Source organism: Polypterus senegalus, chromosome 7 (assembly GCF_016835505.1).
Source record: "Polypterus senegalus isolate Bchr_013 chromosome 7, ASM1683550v1, whole genome shotgun sequence".
In the NCBI taxonomy this organism is placed as follows: Eukaryota; Metazoa; Chordata; class Cladistia; order Polypteriformes; family Polypteridae; genus Polypterus; species Polypterus senegalus.
In genome coordinates, this window is record NC_053160.1 from 5,367,594 (window position 1) to 5,381,424 (window position 13,831).

The window sequence follows — 13,831 nt, forward strand, 5'->3', positions numbered from 1 at the left end:
TTTTGCCCTGTGTACGACATGCATTGTGATTGTATAGGAAGCGAGTGAGGTTGGAGTAAGACACCGACGTGAATAACTGTAATGGAGAATAATTATGTCTTGTTTAATTCTTTCTGCACATGATACAGTATATTGTACTAACTGTAAGCAGTTCCCCTACTGCAGAACGTTCAGTGTTTGTCACAACATGTTGCGAAAGGTGGGAATGACAGCCCTGTGAAATGAGAAAAGAAAGAACCATATAAAGACAATCGGTAAAGGACTGTAACGGCAAGTGGAAAATTATTGTGCTCACAAGAATATTCCAGTTTAATCATCATCTTCTGATTCGCCACCACTACTGACGTTCCCATACGGTACACGATACATCGCTGCTTCTCTGCCTCCCGTGCGTACCGGGACACTCTTGTCTCCGACTGCATTAACAGTAGTGTTTGAGGAGTTCTCAAAATAAACTGGTGTTTGATCAGCATTACCGATTTGCCCCATTAAATACATTTTCTGCTGCCTCAACTGAATAACGTATTTTTGGAAAGCTAGTAGCTTTTCTTCATATGCGTCTGATAGACACTGCGAAATGGTCGTGCGGCGTCTTATTGATAAGCCATTCCTTCTCCTGAAGCAAGTAACCCATCCGCGGCTTGCTTTGAACTGAGTGATGGGTATTCCACGTTCTTTCGCTATATCACGAGCTTTCACCTGAATCATTTCCGTGGACACTGCATATCCAAGCTGACGCCTACCTTGAATGTAATCAGCGAGTGCAACTTCAACTTGTGGGAACTGGGTACGTTTTCCGCGAAATGCTCGTCCGTTTATGTTGTGTGACGAAAGATTTTCTTTCTTCTGTCGCCAATCTCGAACACATGACTCTGGAACACCGTAATCGCGACCTGCTACCCGATGTCCTATCTTCTCTGCTTCCAAAATCACTTTTAGTTTCTCTCCTGCAGTGAAGGAGCGTAAACGCTTACTATCCATGCTGAATGACGACGCCAAACTGATTCAAAAACAAACCTACCCCCCTACCGTATTCCTTGTGTATGACGCGCACCATTTACTTGTGTATGACGTGCACCTGATTTTCTAATGCTCATTTTCGGGGAAAAATGTGCGCATGGTACACGAGTAAATACGGTATTCCTTTTGTTTTAGGCAATGAGGTTACACTGGGTAGTTAAATATTGTAAACATGAGTGTAATGGAGTTACTCAACCTTGTTCTCGTCTTTCTCTATAGGCTTTGAAGTGGCAGCAGCATCAGGGGCTCCTTCCACCAGGTATGACCATTGATTTATTTAGAGGTAAAGCAGCTGTCAAGGATGTCGAAGAGGAGAAATTCCCTACCCAGCTTAGCCGGCACATTAAGGTACATATGTCTATTAAATTGTTTTCCTCTTAGATCACCAGATCGTTTGTTTGATTTCCTTTAAGGAAGTTTATAGTTTTTTTTAATTTCTTTCATGAAGGTTGACTCTCACAACAGGTTATCTACATGACTTGAGAGTGTTGATCCTTCATATAGACCGATCTGTGTATCTGTGATCAGTCATGCCTATTTCTTTGCACAATGTGTTGTGTTCACGAAACACCTGAAGCTATGTTGCTCTTTCTAAGTTATTTTAAAAGGGACATTTATAGTCATACAAGAGATAGTGGAATATTTTCAGCATGACCTATTAAAATAAACACCAGTAAAAGTATGTAAGTTATATTTTTCAAGGTAATCTTTGTAAACACAAATACATTTGTAATTTTTGCAAAGATTTTTTGGTTACTGTGGGTTATAATGGTGTATCTAGGTTTCACAAAATGCTTTCTAAATATCTCCCAGTCTAAATTTACTATCCCTCAAGATTCTTTTTGGAGCAGTGAAAGCAGTGATTGTCCTTTTAAGCAATAGAACTTCTGTGGACCCAGTGTAGCACACTTGACTCACAAAGACACCTAACTAATCTCTATAGCAGGGGTCTCCAACGTTTTTTTCCCCTGAGAGCTACTTTTACGAAATGAAAATAGCCGAGAGCTCCTCATGTTTTCTAACATTTACTCTCGTAGCTTATTTCAACCCAAATAAAATGAATAAGCTTGTTTTGCCTGAACATTTACAAAATGTTGGTGTCCACAACTCACATTTTGCATTAAAACATCACAAAAAATATTTAGCTCACCTGCAAGTGCATTTTGTACGTCTGTATGCATTTTCTAGTGTATCTCACACTATTGAATTAAAACATGAATGCTGTCAAAACAAAACAATGCCATTCCAAATACACAGATATGACTTATTTGTCCTTTTGTTCCATGTCACTGTTTCACTTTATTCACATGTCCAGTTGCATGTGTGATGTGTTTTTGAGTTAGTCAGATGACTCAACAGGAGAGGCAGGTGTCTGGTGGAGTTAAGCCACTGCGGTTCACTCTTATGGAGTCATTTAAATGTTTGTCTGTCAGTCTTGTTCTGAACTTTGATTTCATGACATTCATGTCAGACTCAGAGAGGTATGGAGACCCAAACAAAGCAGACATTTTCAGAGCTGCTTGGTAAAGATTCTTATAGTTATCAGGCTCTATTAAGCTCTAGAAATGCTGAGAATGCTCTTGAGACTTTAACTGCACATTATTTTGATTGTTTACTAATATATAAAATCTAACGTCTGTCTGTCCGTTTTTCACGAGAGAACTACTTAACAGATTTAGATCGGGTTTTTTTCTATAATTTGCTTGAACATTCTGATTGATTTTGCGACTTCTTATTTTGTTATTTATCGGAGTTCGCTTGTGGTACTGATTTATTTGTGCAAATTCAAGAAACACGCAGTGGGCCGAGGACAGGGGCCTTCCTCACTCGCTCACCAGCTTCGAGGCATGTTCCCTAACTCCACTTAGCGAATGAGAGAACAATTGAATTCAACTTTGTTTAATATTTAAAAGTGTTACTTAGGTCTTGATGAGTTTGAGTCCGGATATTCTCTTAAGTGTATGGCACATTGAAAAGATAGATTGCAATTCAGATTGCGGATCGTGATTTTTGTGTTAAAAGGACTGTGATATCATTTTTTGGAAAGATCGCTCACCCCTAGTTTTGACTAATCAAGTTTTCAAATTTATGTAGGATTCATTAACTCTTTGGCGAGGTACTTGGAAAGGGACGGAGCGACGTGTTGGAGACCCCCTGGTCTATAGTGTTAGCTGTCTTGCCCACTATCGCTGTTCAATTCTCCATTATGATTTTCTCCATGGTGGCAACATGTCAATGGCCAACACTGATCATTTACAAGATCTGCCCTTACGGCATGTACGTCTGCAGTCTTGTCTCTTGATTGTGACATATGAGGGGGGCGTTGCCCTGATACACGTTGACTAGGAATGAATGAGTCTCCAAAAATGTATTATTCTCTACTGTTAGAAATTCAGTGATGACACAACACTCGGATGCCTAAAACTACAAAAATCATATTTTCTGAAACAAAAACATTCTTTGTAAACTACAAAAGGTATAAGCTTGTGTTGCGTCCTGATAAATTTAGAATTTTTCAGATTCTTTCCTATCTAATCCACTCCACTGAATTTCCCCAAAAATAACGAGTCGAGTTTTAGATGCCCTACTCAGCTGCACTACTAGGTGATTTGTTCCATGTCTCTGTTGCTGTCTGTGTGAAGAAAAACTTTCTGCTTTTGTGTAAAATATACCCGATTCCTAACAGTGTCTTCATGTTGTTCTTACTCACTTTAAAATAAAAAAGAGCCTGGTCCCACTGTATGTATTCAAAAATTTAAAAAATTTGATTGTGTTACTCCATTTTCTTAAGAAACAGATTAAAACACCCATTTAGATCAGAATTTTTTATTTTTATCAGAATGTCATAGGGTTTGGCAGTACGGTGTTTTAGTGCAGTTTTCATCGAAACTCAATTTTTCAAATGCTTTTTTAAAAGCATGGGGAGACTTTTTTTTTAATAAGTAACCAAGTTGTTAAACATGGACACATCTTAACATCTGTTATTTATGACCCATCAAAGGGTTTTGGAAGCAATTTGATTTCCTGACTTGTCTAAAGCCGATGTCATGTTAACACAACTTCTAGTTGTGGTGTTTGGTGACTGCAGTTCTGATCTTGTCGCTGGACTATGTCAGTTAACACAATCTAAAATCACTGGGCATGTCACATTTACCAACTGCGTGCTGACCTTCCACCACATAATTTTATATTTCTCTGCACTTCCAATTCTCTCCTTTTTATGATGTCAGACGCTAACTTTAAAGTTTTTTGGTTGAAGGTGAATGACAGTCTCATTGGTTGACTTAAATATTTTATGTCTTGAAAAATAAATGTGAAATTGTAATTGCACTTGCAGAAATATTTGTCGTGTGTGTCTGTATATATAATTTTTTTTTTTTTTTATTGTTGTAGTTTGGTCAAAAATCCCATGTTGAATGTGCCAGATTCTCTCCTGATGGTCAGTATTTGGTCACGGGGTCAGTGGATGGATTTATAGAGGTGTGGAACTTTACTACAGGCAAAATAAGAAAGGTATGTATGAATATGATGCGAATAAAATAATTTCAAGTAATGAATAGTAAATTGTTTGAATATTCATACTATGAATTATGACGCTCATGCAGTATATTTAGCTAACAGTGGATTGCCAGGCACCTGGACAACTTCATTTAAAGAAACAAAACAAAAAAAACTGTTGTTCTTAAACTTCACTGCGGTCAACTTGGCAAAGCATAAAACTAGCAAATGCATCTGCAAGAAAAGAATGTTTCACTCCATTTTTTTGTTTGTATTTTTTTCACTTGCGCACTTAAAACACATCTATAAGCAAAAAGCAGTCGTGATTTTCATGGTTTTGTAATTATAGCCACTAGATGGTGCTAATATCTCGCCAATAGATTTCAAGATAGCTCTACTAAGCTGTACCTTTTTAATTGCTCTCGCAGTTTTATCTGATTATCAATTTACTGAAAACTGTATTTAAGGTAACATTCTTCTCTATTGCAGGATTTGAAATACCAAGCTCAGGATAACTTCATGATGATGGATGATGCTGTACTCTGCATATGCTTCAGTCGTGACACTGAAATGTTAGCTACTGGAGCTCAGGATGGTAAAATAAAGGTAATAATTCTGAGCCCAAAGTAACTTTCTTTTTCCAGTTACCCTATAACCAGTTTCTATAATAGTCGCTCGATTATACCATACCTTGTGCATTGTTGTGGTTTGAAATGTCAAGGTTGAGTATTGCCTGATACCATTTGAGCATTGAAGGTAAGATGCATTTATGGTATATACATACACATGCAGTACTGTGCAAAAGTCTTAGGCAGTTTTGATTGTTCACAAAAGAAAACTATCTTCTGGATTAGTGTGTTAATAGATGAGTGTATGTTAGATTTTCATACATTCTAAAAAGTGAAACAATTAAATACTTGAATGTCCTTAAAGAAAGGAGCTAACATAGTAACAGAACACTTTAACTCCTGTTCAAAATTAGGTGATCTTTTTAGGCATATAATAGGCCAGTGTTTAGTTAAGTAAATGCCACTAATAGATGTTAATGATCAATGTGTTGGTTGAACCATAGCTGGTACTGAAACAAACCGCTGTGTAGAGGGAATGAAAACAGGCAGGAGACAAACAGACTAAAAAGGTAAGGTTGTAGTACATTTGCTGGTCTAAGCTGCAAATTATACACAATGACAAAAGTAAATAACAAGACACAAAGTGGTGATCCTGAATCATTATGGTCTCTCTCAACTTGAAACTGGCATTCAGGTGTTTCCAGATGTGCTGTTAAGTTCCTCTACAGAAGCAAAAATGATCAGGCAAGGCTGGACTAGAAGTGCAGTGTTTGGCCATGGAAACCGTGTGTAGCAATTGAAAAATGCATCCAGCTTACTTTTCTTCAAAATCAGAAGATGTCTGCCACCGTACTCGGCATAGAACTGGCAGAAACCACCTACAGTCCCTGTGCAGTCTTATCAGAAGTGGTCTTTGTGGAAGAATTACGAGCAAAAGGCCCTTCATTATGGAAATAGTCAAATCATTTACCTAACACAAAAAAAATAAGGACTGGTGTGCAGAATAATGGTAGCTGGCCCTCTGAACTAGTGAATCTAAATTGGAACATTTTTGTCTGTAGAATGCAGTTTGAGGGAGAGTGGTACATGGATGACCGACTGTTTGCCATGAGGACTCGGTGAAACGCTGCGGAGGTTCACTGCAGGCTGCTTTCCTACAAATGGAGTTGATGATTTGATCAGAATTTATTTCCTCCTAATTGCTGAAAAGTGCAGACTCATCATGCAGTACCATCAGTTAGGCATCTGATCAATCACAACTTCATTCTGCTGCATGGCAGTGACCTCAGACACATGTTCATAATCATAAATCTGCAGTGAAGAGAAGAACAGGAAATCCTACAACAGGTGGTATAGCCCCACAGAGACCTGATCTCAATATAACCGAGCCAGTCAGGGATTACTTGCAGAAAAGGAGGCAAGTAAGACTGCCAAAGTCTGCCAGCTCTCCAAGAGAACTGGAACAACCAGCCATGCAAGGACCTTCAGAAACTGCATGACGGTGGGACTATGAGGAAGCAACGGGTGCTCACATTTTTTTCCCCTACTGCGCTTTACTGAACTTTCTAAAGAGTTAATTGGTTAAAAAAAAAAAAATATTCATTGCATTATTTTTTTTAATGCATTCCCAGTTCACATTTTTCCCCACAAAAGCCTAAGACTTTGGCACAGTATTTAGTATGGTTTATCTTTTGAAGCTCAAGCCTTCAAGTTACTACCTGCATTGAAGATTGTAAGTAAAACTGTGAAATGTAATCCTAGCAACTGCAGCGTCCCTGTTTTGTGACAACATTACCAAGCAGAAAGAATATTTTCTTTGTGGAATGTCACCCATTTAGGGCCAGAAAACACATGAAAGGAAATGAATGCACGTTCTCAGTGTGAAGAAGTTAGTGTTGTAATTACTGTTGGTCCATTTTCATGCAGCCTGGAAAGAACTAGTCGTTGATATCGTCACGCTCATCCACAAAAACGTCTCGATGCTTTCTGTAGAATTCCATTTTAGAGAGGAAACGTTTTCCTCTTCTGGCTTATGCAGTATTGACTTATTTGCTTTGCAGAGTCAAAACTGTTTGGGCCAAAGAGGCAAAATTTGTGCGTGAATGTTGCAAAATGTGAATGTTGCAAAATGTGATATATTAAGTATTCCCAAGGGAAATTCACATGAATTGAATTCACAAAAATGCAGGGTCCTTCATACTAAATGGCAATATGGCACGTCCTGTTACATCCAATAATTTTTTTTTTTTAATGTATGTGCAGGTGTGGAAGATTCAGAGTGGACAGTGCTTAAGGCGCTTTGAGCGAGCCCACAGCAAAGGTGTCACCTGTGTAAGTTTCTGCAAGGACAGCAGTCAGCTCCTTAGTGCCGCATTTGACCAGACAATCAGGTTTGTACCACAGCTGAGAAAAAGAAGTGATTCTTATCAGGTGAAGGATGTTCTTTAATACATCCCAGCACTCTTGGTTAGGCACAGAGTTTCCTGAGACTCCATGATAGAATACTGCCAAGATGCTTGGGTTGGATCATGTTGCAGCAATATTGTGATTTGTATTTATTTATTTCTTTTCTTAACATGGTAAGTAGTATGATTCAGTTCAGCAAAATGTTCCTGTTCATTTTCTTTTTTGTGATTTTTGAAGTCAAAAATTGAAGTCGCATCCCTTTAACCAAAAAAGTGTAATTTTTATACACCTAATAATAATACATTTTATTTATTTGTCGGCACCTTTCTAAACACTCAAGGACACTGAACAATAGATAAAACACAGATTATAAACAAAGCTAAAATACAAAAATTAAAATCAGACAGAGCAATTGTAATCGAAGAGAAAAAGCAGTCTTAAACAAATGAGTTTAAGTTTTAGATTTGAAAAGTGAAAATGATTCAATATTTCTAAGGTAGTGGTGTTGGTGGTGAGTTCCAGAGCTGGTGGTACAACGGACAAAGGGCACAGTCCAGTGGATGGAGGAAGAGGATCTAAGGGTACGGGAGGGAATGTCAATATGGAGGAGGTCAGACAGATATGGACGGGCGAGGTTGTTGAGAGCCTTAAAAGTTAACAGAAGAATTTTGAATTGAATGCGGAACTTAACTGGAAGCCAATGAAGTTGCTGCAAAACGGGAGTGATATGGTGAATAGAGAGGGGTTCTAGCAATGATGCGGGTGGGCAGCTGAATTCTGGACCAGATGAAGCTTATAAAGAGATTTGCAAGAAAAACCAAAGAAAAGGGAATTGTAATAATCCAGACGAGAAGTGACAAGGCTATGAACGAGGATAGCAGTGGTGTGGAGAGTGAGGGAGGAGCGAATACGATTAACGTTACGCAAGTGGAAATAAGCAGACCGGGAGATGTTATTGACGTGGGACTGAAAGGATAAAGTACTGTCAAGGATGACACCTGTGGGGAAGGGGAGGCAGAGGAATTATCAATAAAAAATGAAGAATGATCAGTTTTGGATAATGTGGATTTTGTGCCAATGAGGAGAAACTCAGTTTTGTCGCTTGTTATTTAATGTAAGAAAGTCTGAAGAAAACCAGGATTTGATCAATAAGTGAGGAGGGTGGAAAGGAAGCAGTAGGTTTGCTAGTGAGATAGAGCTGGGTATCATCGGCATAACAGTGGAAGCTAATGTTATATTTACGAAAGATATTATCAAGGGGAAGGAGGTAAATAATGAAAAGGAGGGGCCCCAGGACAGAGCCTAATCAGAAAATAAGTAGCTCAGTCCATCCTAATTTCTGCGGCTTCATTTTTTTTTTTAACTTTAACAGAAAGGGTTTCAAGCATTTACTTTCCACAGTTAATAGTGGTAGTGCTTAATTTTTATCTGAGAATGTTCGCATATTACATTTTTTTTTTATATATTTAGCTCTTCCCCACCCACATATAGTCTACTATTAACATTTCCATCTCTCTCTTGTACCGTGTCAGCAGTGATGAAAATCTTAATGAATGGCAGGTACTGAATGCATTCTTGTTCATAGTGGCCTTATTGGCTTAGATTGTATTGTTGAACACAATGTGCCTTTTTCTGACCTAAATATGTATTGAACTATGAGCTAATACTTTTTTTTTTTTTTTGTGAATAGGGTTCATGGCTTAAAATCTGGAAAAACACTGAAGGAATTCCGTGGTCATTCTTCCTTTGTAAATGAGGCAACCTTCACACAAGATGGACATTATGTCATAAGTGCCTCCTCTGATGGCACAGTCAAGGTAAATGAGAGTACATTATGGGCAAATAGGGAATACAGAGTATATTACATTGAATTCAAAACAAAATTCCAAACAGTTGGTTCATTTACTTCACATTGCTGGAAGAAAAGCTGGAAAACCAAGAGCAGAGTTTTGGGTTAGAATGGCATGTTTGCCGTTCCTCACACATTTTCTAGATCTTTTTCTAGCTGAAACAGTTTGGTTCCTTCTGATGACAAAAATGTGATTTAACTCTTTTAGGGCTAATATTTTTTTTTCCTTTTCTCCCAGGGCTGATTTTTTTTTTCTTCTCTCAAAAAGCAATGGTTTCATAATCAACCTCAAATACTTATTTATGAGAAATGTTTTATGTTCCATGAGCTCTCACAGTATGTACTGTAAATTCACAAACTTATTGCATACTTATTACATGCCTGTTTGACTCCTCACTCATAAGCTGAAAGGCATTTTCTGGGGGGGGGGGACCAACTACCTGTCATTTGTTTTCGATTTCCTGATTTCCTTCAATCAAAATCTTCTGATTCAGCAATAATATGCAAAAAAAATATTGCATACAGAGTATTTTGCTTTGTGCCCTTTACTCTACTCATGCACATGCAGGGATTTGAGATCAAGTCAAAGTGTCGTAACGGCCCTCCTAGCAAAGAGGGTCTGGTCTGCCTACAACGTAACTGTGAGTTTTGTCGATGTTTACAGACGATTATTGCCCTCTGCTCTTGGATGTCGGCCAAAGTTGACATCCGCCTTAAGAGAGTTAAAGCCCATTCACTGATTCTAAAATTGCCTTTCCTACCTCATTCCTCTTGTCCCTTAAGCCATTTTTCTGGACCACCTTTCATCTTTTTCTCTTTTTTTCTTACTCGGCGGAAGCTTCAGATGACTAATTTCATTGCTGAGGGATTGTTTGTAGCCTCCCTCTGGAAGTTTCCGTGTCTTTCTGCTTTTCTTGTCTGAAAGTATTTTTCTACAGTTTTGTCCCGGAGCTGTCCGTGTACCATTTTAACAAATCTTCCAGCTCCAGTAGAATGGCCATGATGCAGTTTCTCCATTTTCACTTTTTTTTTTTTCTTCATGGGCTCCCCACTGGGTGGTGCATCAGTCTTTTTTTTCTGTTGGGAGAAGAGGTTTTATTGTTTGTTTGTTTGTTTTTTTTAATTCTATGCTATATATTATCTTTCTATATAATACGCTACCGTTGCTGTTCATTTGTCTGTCCAGGATTTTAAATCACCTGTAGCTCGCAAACCGTTTGAACTATCCATCCATCCATTATCCAACCTGCTATATCCTAACTACAGGGTCACAGGGGGTCTGCTGGAGCCAATCCCAGCCAACACGGGGCACAAGGCAGGAAACAAACCCCAGGCAGGGTGCCAGCCCACCGCAGGGGCCTAGCCACCCACACACCAAGCAACTATTGACCTGAAATTTGGTACACATATACTACGTGACGTCTACTATCTGCTTTCTGGGTGATGATTGACCTCCAAGGTTATTCCTCTTTTTTTATTTTATTTTATTTTATTGTAGAATCAACTCTCGGCAGCAGCTAGCAGGGCGGCTGTGCAGGACATGCATACGGGCGCCGTTCTCATTCCTACCACCTTCACCATCACTTCCCCTACCTCTTTATATCTTAAATCCTTCTTAAGGCAGATTGAACACTTAAGTGGCAGCTTAAGTGAAAAATTAAAGAAACATACTAAGTAATTGCAAAACAAACACTGACTTAATCAGTTTTAACGTGAAATGATGCTGACGGGAGAAGTGGGCCGGCTTGTGTGGAGAAAAGTGCTGCTCAGGAGGCAGCATGTGCATCAACCTCTGAGCAAATGAATGATAAACGTACAAAGACAGAGGGTGAAAACTACAAGTCAAGTCATTGCACATTGTTGTGCAGTTTGCCGTTACCGGTACTGTATAATTTGAGATTTATTTTTAAACCCATTTTGATGCATTTCTTTTTCTTCATAAATTCTTTACTAAATTTGACATTTTAGTACACCTTGCAGTACCTTCTTGTAACTCCGCTTTTCCAGTGTTTTACTCCACCCTGGTTCAGTGGTGTTGGACTATTGTACTTTTCTATTTTTTTTTTTTTAAGGTTGCAATTCAGGCTTCATCTTAGACACACTTAACCGAGTGTATAACTTAACCAGTCCATACTTGGAGTATCTGTACGCGGATGCTGCTTTATTAGGCTTGTGTTCTTTGTAACACTTTAATGAATGCTGACTGTTTAGAAGCAGGATGGCTGCAATTGACATAGATTTGTACTTTCCATAAGGTACTGAGTAGCATGCCTATATAATCCATAAATCATTTGTGTTTTGTAAATAATGAAAATCAGAAACAGGACTTGTATATGATTGCATAAATCCAAAGGAAAAAACTTAGACTGGGATATCAAGTCTAATCATTTAACCTAAACTTTCAGACAACAAGTATTACACCATGGATGGTATAAAATCAGACATTTTTATTTTCAGTTTTGCATTAGTGTTGGATCGTAACTAAGGGTATTGATACTAGATTTAAGATCTCGGTACTGGTAGCAAAACTGTTTTGTGGCAAATCACAGATAACTCCAAAACACCACCGTCTTACTCCCGCCTCTGTGATGTGCTGCAGAATCGTTTGCCAGTCCATCGTGCCGCTCTATGCACCGCTTCCCTCATGAACCCATGAAGTCCCGATTGCATCGTAGCAATGGGAAGGGTGTGTTGGGATAGAGTCTCCTGTCAAGTCCAGGTAACGTCAAAAGAATTGAGGAGTGGGAGAGTTTCCCTGTGATGACCCTATTATGGTGAAGAAATTTTGGGGAATAATAGAGTCCCCTGTGAAGTCCCATTCACGTCGAAAGAATGGGAGGGAGTTCCCCTGTGAATTCTTGTTTATGCTGAAGTGGTAGCGTGGTGGGGTGCCCCTGTGAGGTCGTGATTGTGTTGAAGCAATTTCCTTAGTGAAGTTGCCATCTCGTTGAAGCTTGTACTTCCTTTTTCGTGATGTCTATAAAGCAGATGTTCTTCCACTGCTTCAGTATCAATTGTCAAAGGAAGCAGAGGTGTGGGAGGATCGAGACGCACCTGTCTACTTCTAGTACCGAAAATCCAGAAATGCTGGTACCGTACCATTTAAAAATTGGTGTTTTTTAGCTGTCTTTCTGGTACTGGTGTACTGCGAGGCCGTACTTTGCACAAATATAAAATGTACAGTAACTCAAAGTGGACTATCTGAGCGACCATCACAGTGGTCTGAGAAGAAGAAAATAATTGGCTAGGAATGACCAAGTGAGTCCTGCTTCACTGGAAGGCAGTGTCAAAACTTCAAAATTTGACTTGACTTAACTAATTTTCTTCAAGAAGGAAGGATTGATCCAATATTGCTGTAAGATGATGTGCAAGTATAATACAGACTTGTTAGAAATGTTTAATGCCTTAGAATCATGGATATTGGTTTTGGTAAACATCACAAAGAAATGAGAACTAAATACGTTTTAAAGGCCATCCTACTTTGACAACAGCCACCACTATCCATCCATCCATCCATCCATCCATTGTCCAACCCGCTGAATCTGAACACAGAGTCACGGGGGGTCTGCTGGAGCCAATCCCAGCCAACACAGGGCGCTAGGCAGAAACCAATCCCAGGCAGGGAACCGAGCCACCGCAGAACAGCCACCACTAGTTGAATGAAATAACCATGCATAGGTTTACCCAACTTGGCCACTTTCCTCCTCATTTCTTCCTCCCAACATTTTCATTCTCATATTATGTTTGTACTCCCTGTTGGCTTTTACTCTTCGGTCACTCCTAAACCAACCTCCATTACAGTGTATGCTTTAGTTCAGTCTTTCCCCACATTTTGCATAATATGCCATTTTTTTTCCTCTTATTCAACATTACAGATGATGAAATGATAAATATAGTGTTCTTCTAATTATACTGACATACCATGTTTTATTCCCAGGTCTGGAATATGAAGACCACAGAGTGCACCAACACCTTCAAGTCTCTGGGTGCGACAGCTGGTAGTGACATCACTGTGAATAATGTTATCTTGCTACCCAAGAATCCTGAACATTTTGTAGTGTGTAACAGATCCAACACTGTCGTCATTATGAACATGCAAGGGCAGGTAAGTGTGACCAAAAAAAACACACACACCATTTCCCAAACCCGCATTGGATTTGATATTTCACATTAATTGCACGTAAATGTGGAGACAACTACACCCTTGGTGTCCTCTTTATTAGGCCCACCTATACATTTCCAGGTAGGATGTTTTATGCTTCCATGAGAGCCTGGACAGGTTATTAGGTACACCTGTCTAGTCTCGTGTAGGATGATTTTTATCTTCAGAACAGCCTGCACTCTTTATTGGGGTCCACCTGTCTAGTACCAAGTGGGATGCTTTTTCCTTTAAGAATAGTTTGAATTCTCCCAGGGATAAATTCAGCAAACTGCTGGAAGTATTCCTTAACCCTTAAACTGCCACATACTTGGGGGTTAATGCACCCCT

At 39.1% G+C, this 13,831-nt stretch overlaps 1 protein-coding gene across 1 annotated transcript in view; it reads left to right on the forward strand.

The window, feature by feature from the left end:
• The window catches only part of smu1a (SMU1 DNA replication regulator and spliceosomal factor a), a 40,423-nt gene that overhangs the window by 21,110 nt on the left and 5,482 nt on the right, over nucleotides 1-13,831 (forward strand). Inside the window, exons 5-10 of the mRNA XM_039758170.1 lie at nucleotides 1,240-1,368; nucleotides 4,414-4,533; nucleotides 5,008-5,124; nucleotides 7,350-7,477; nucleotides 9,184-9,310; nucleotides 13,280-13,447. Of these exons, the coding sequence (XP_039614104.1) occupies nucleotides 1,240-1,368; nucleotides 4,414-4,533; nucleotides 5,008-5,124; nucleotides 7,350-7,477; nucleotides 9,184-9,310; nucleotides 13,280-13,447 (789 nt within the window). The remainder of the gene's footprint in view (nucleotides 1-1,239; nucleotides 1,369-4,413; nucleotides 4,534-5,007; nucleotides 5,125-7,349; nucleotides 7,478-9,183; nucleotides 9,311-13,279; nucleotides 13,448-13,831) is intronic.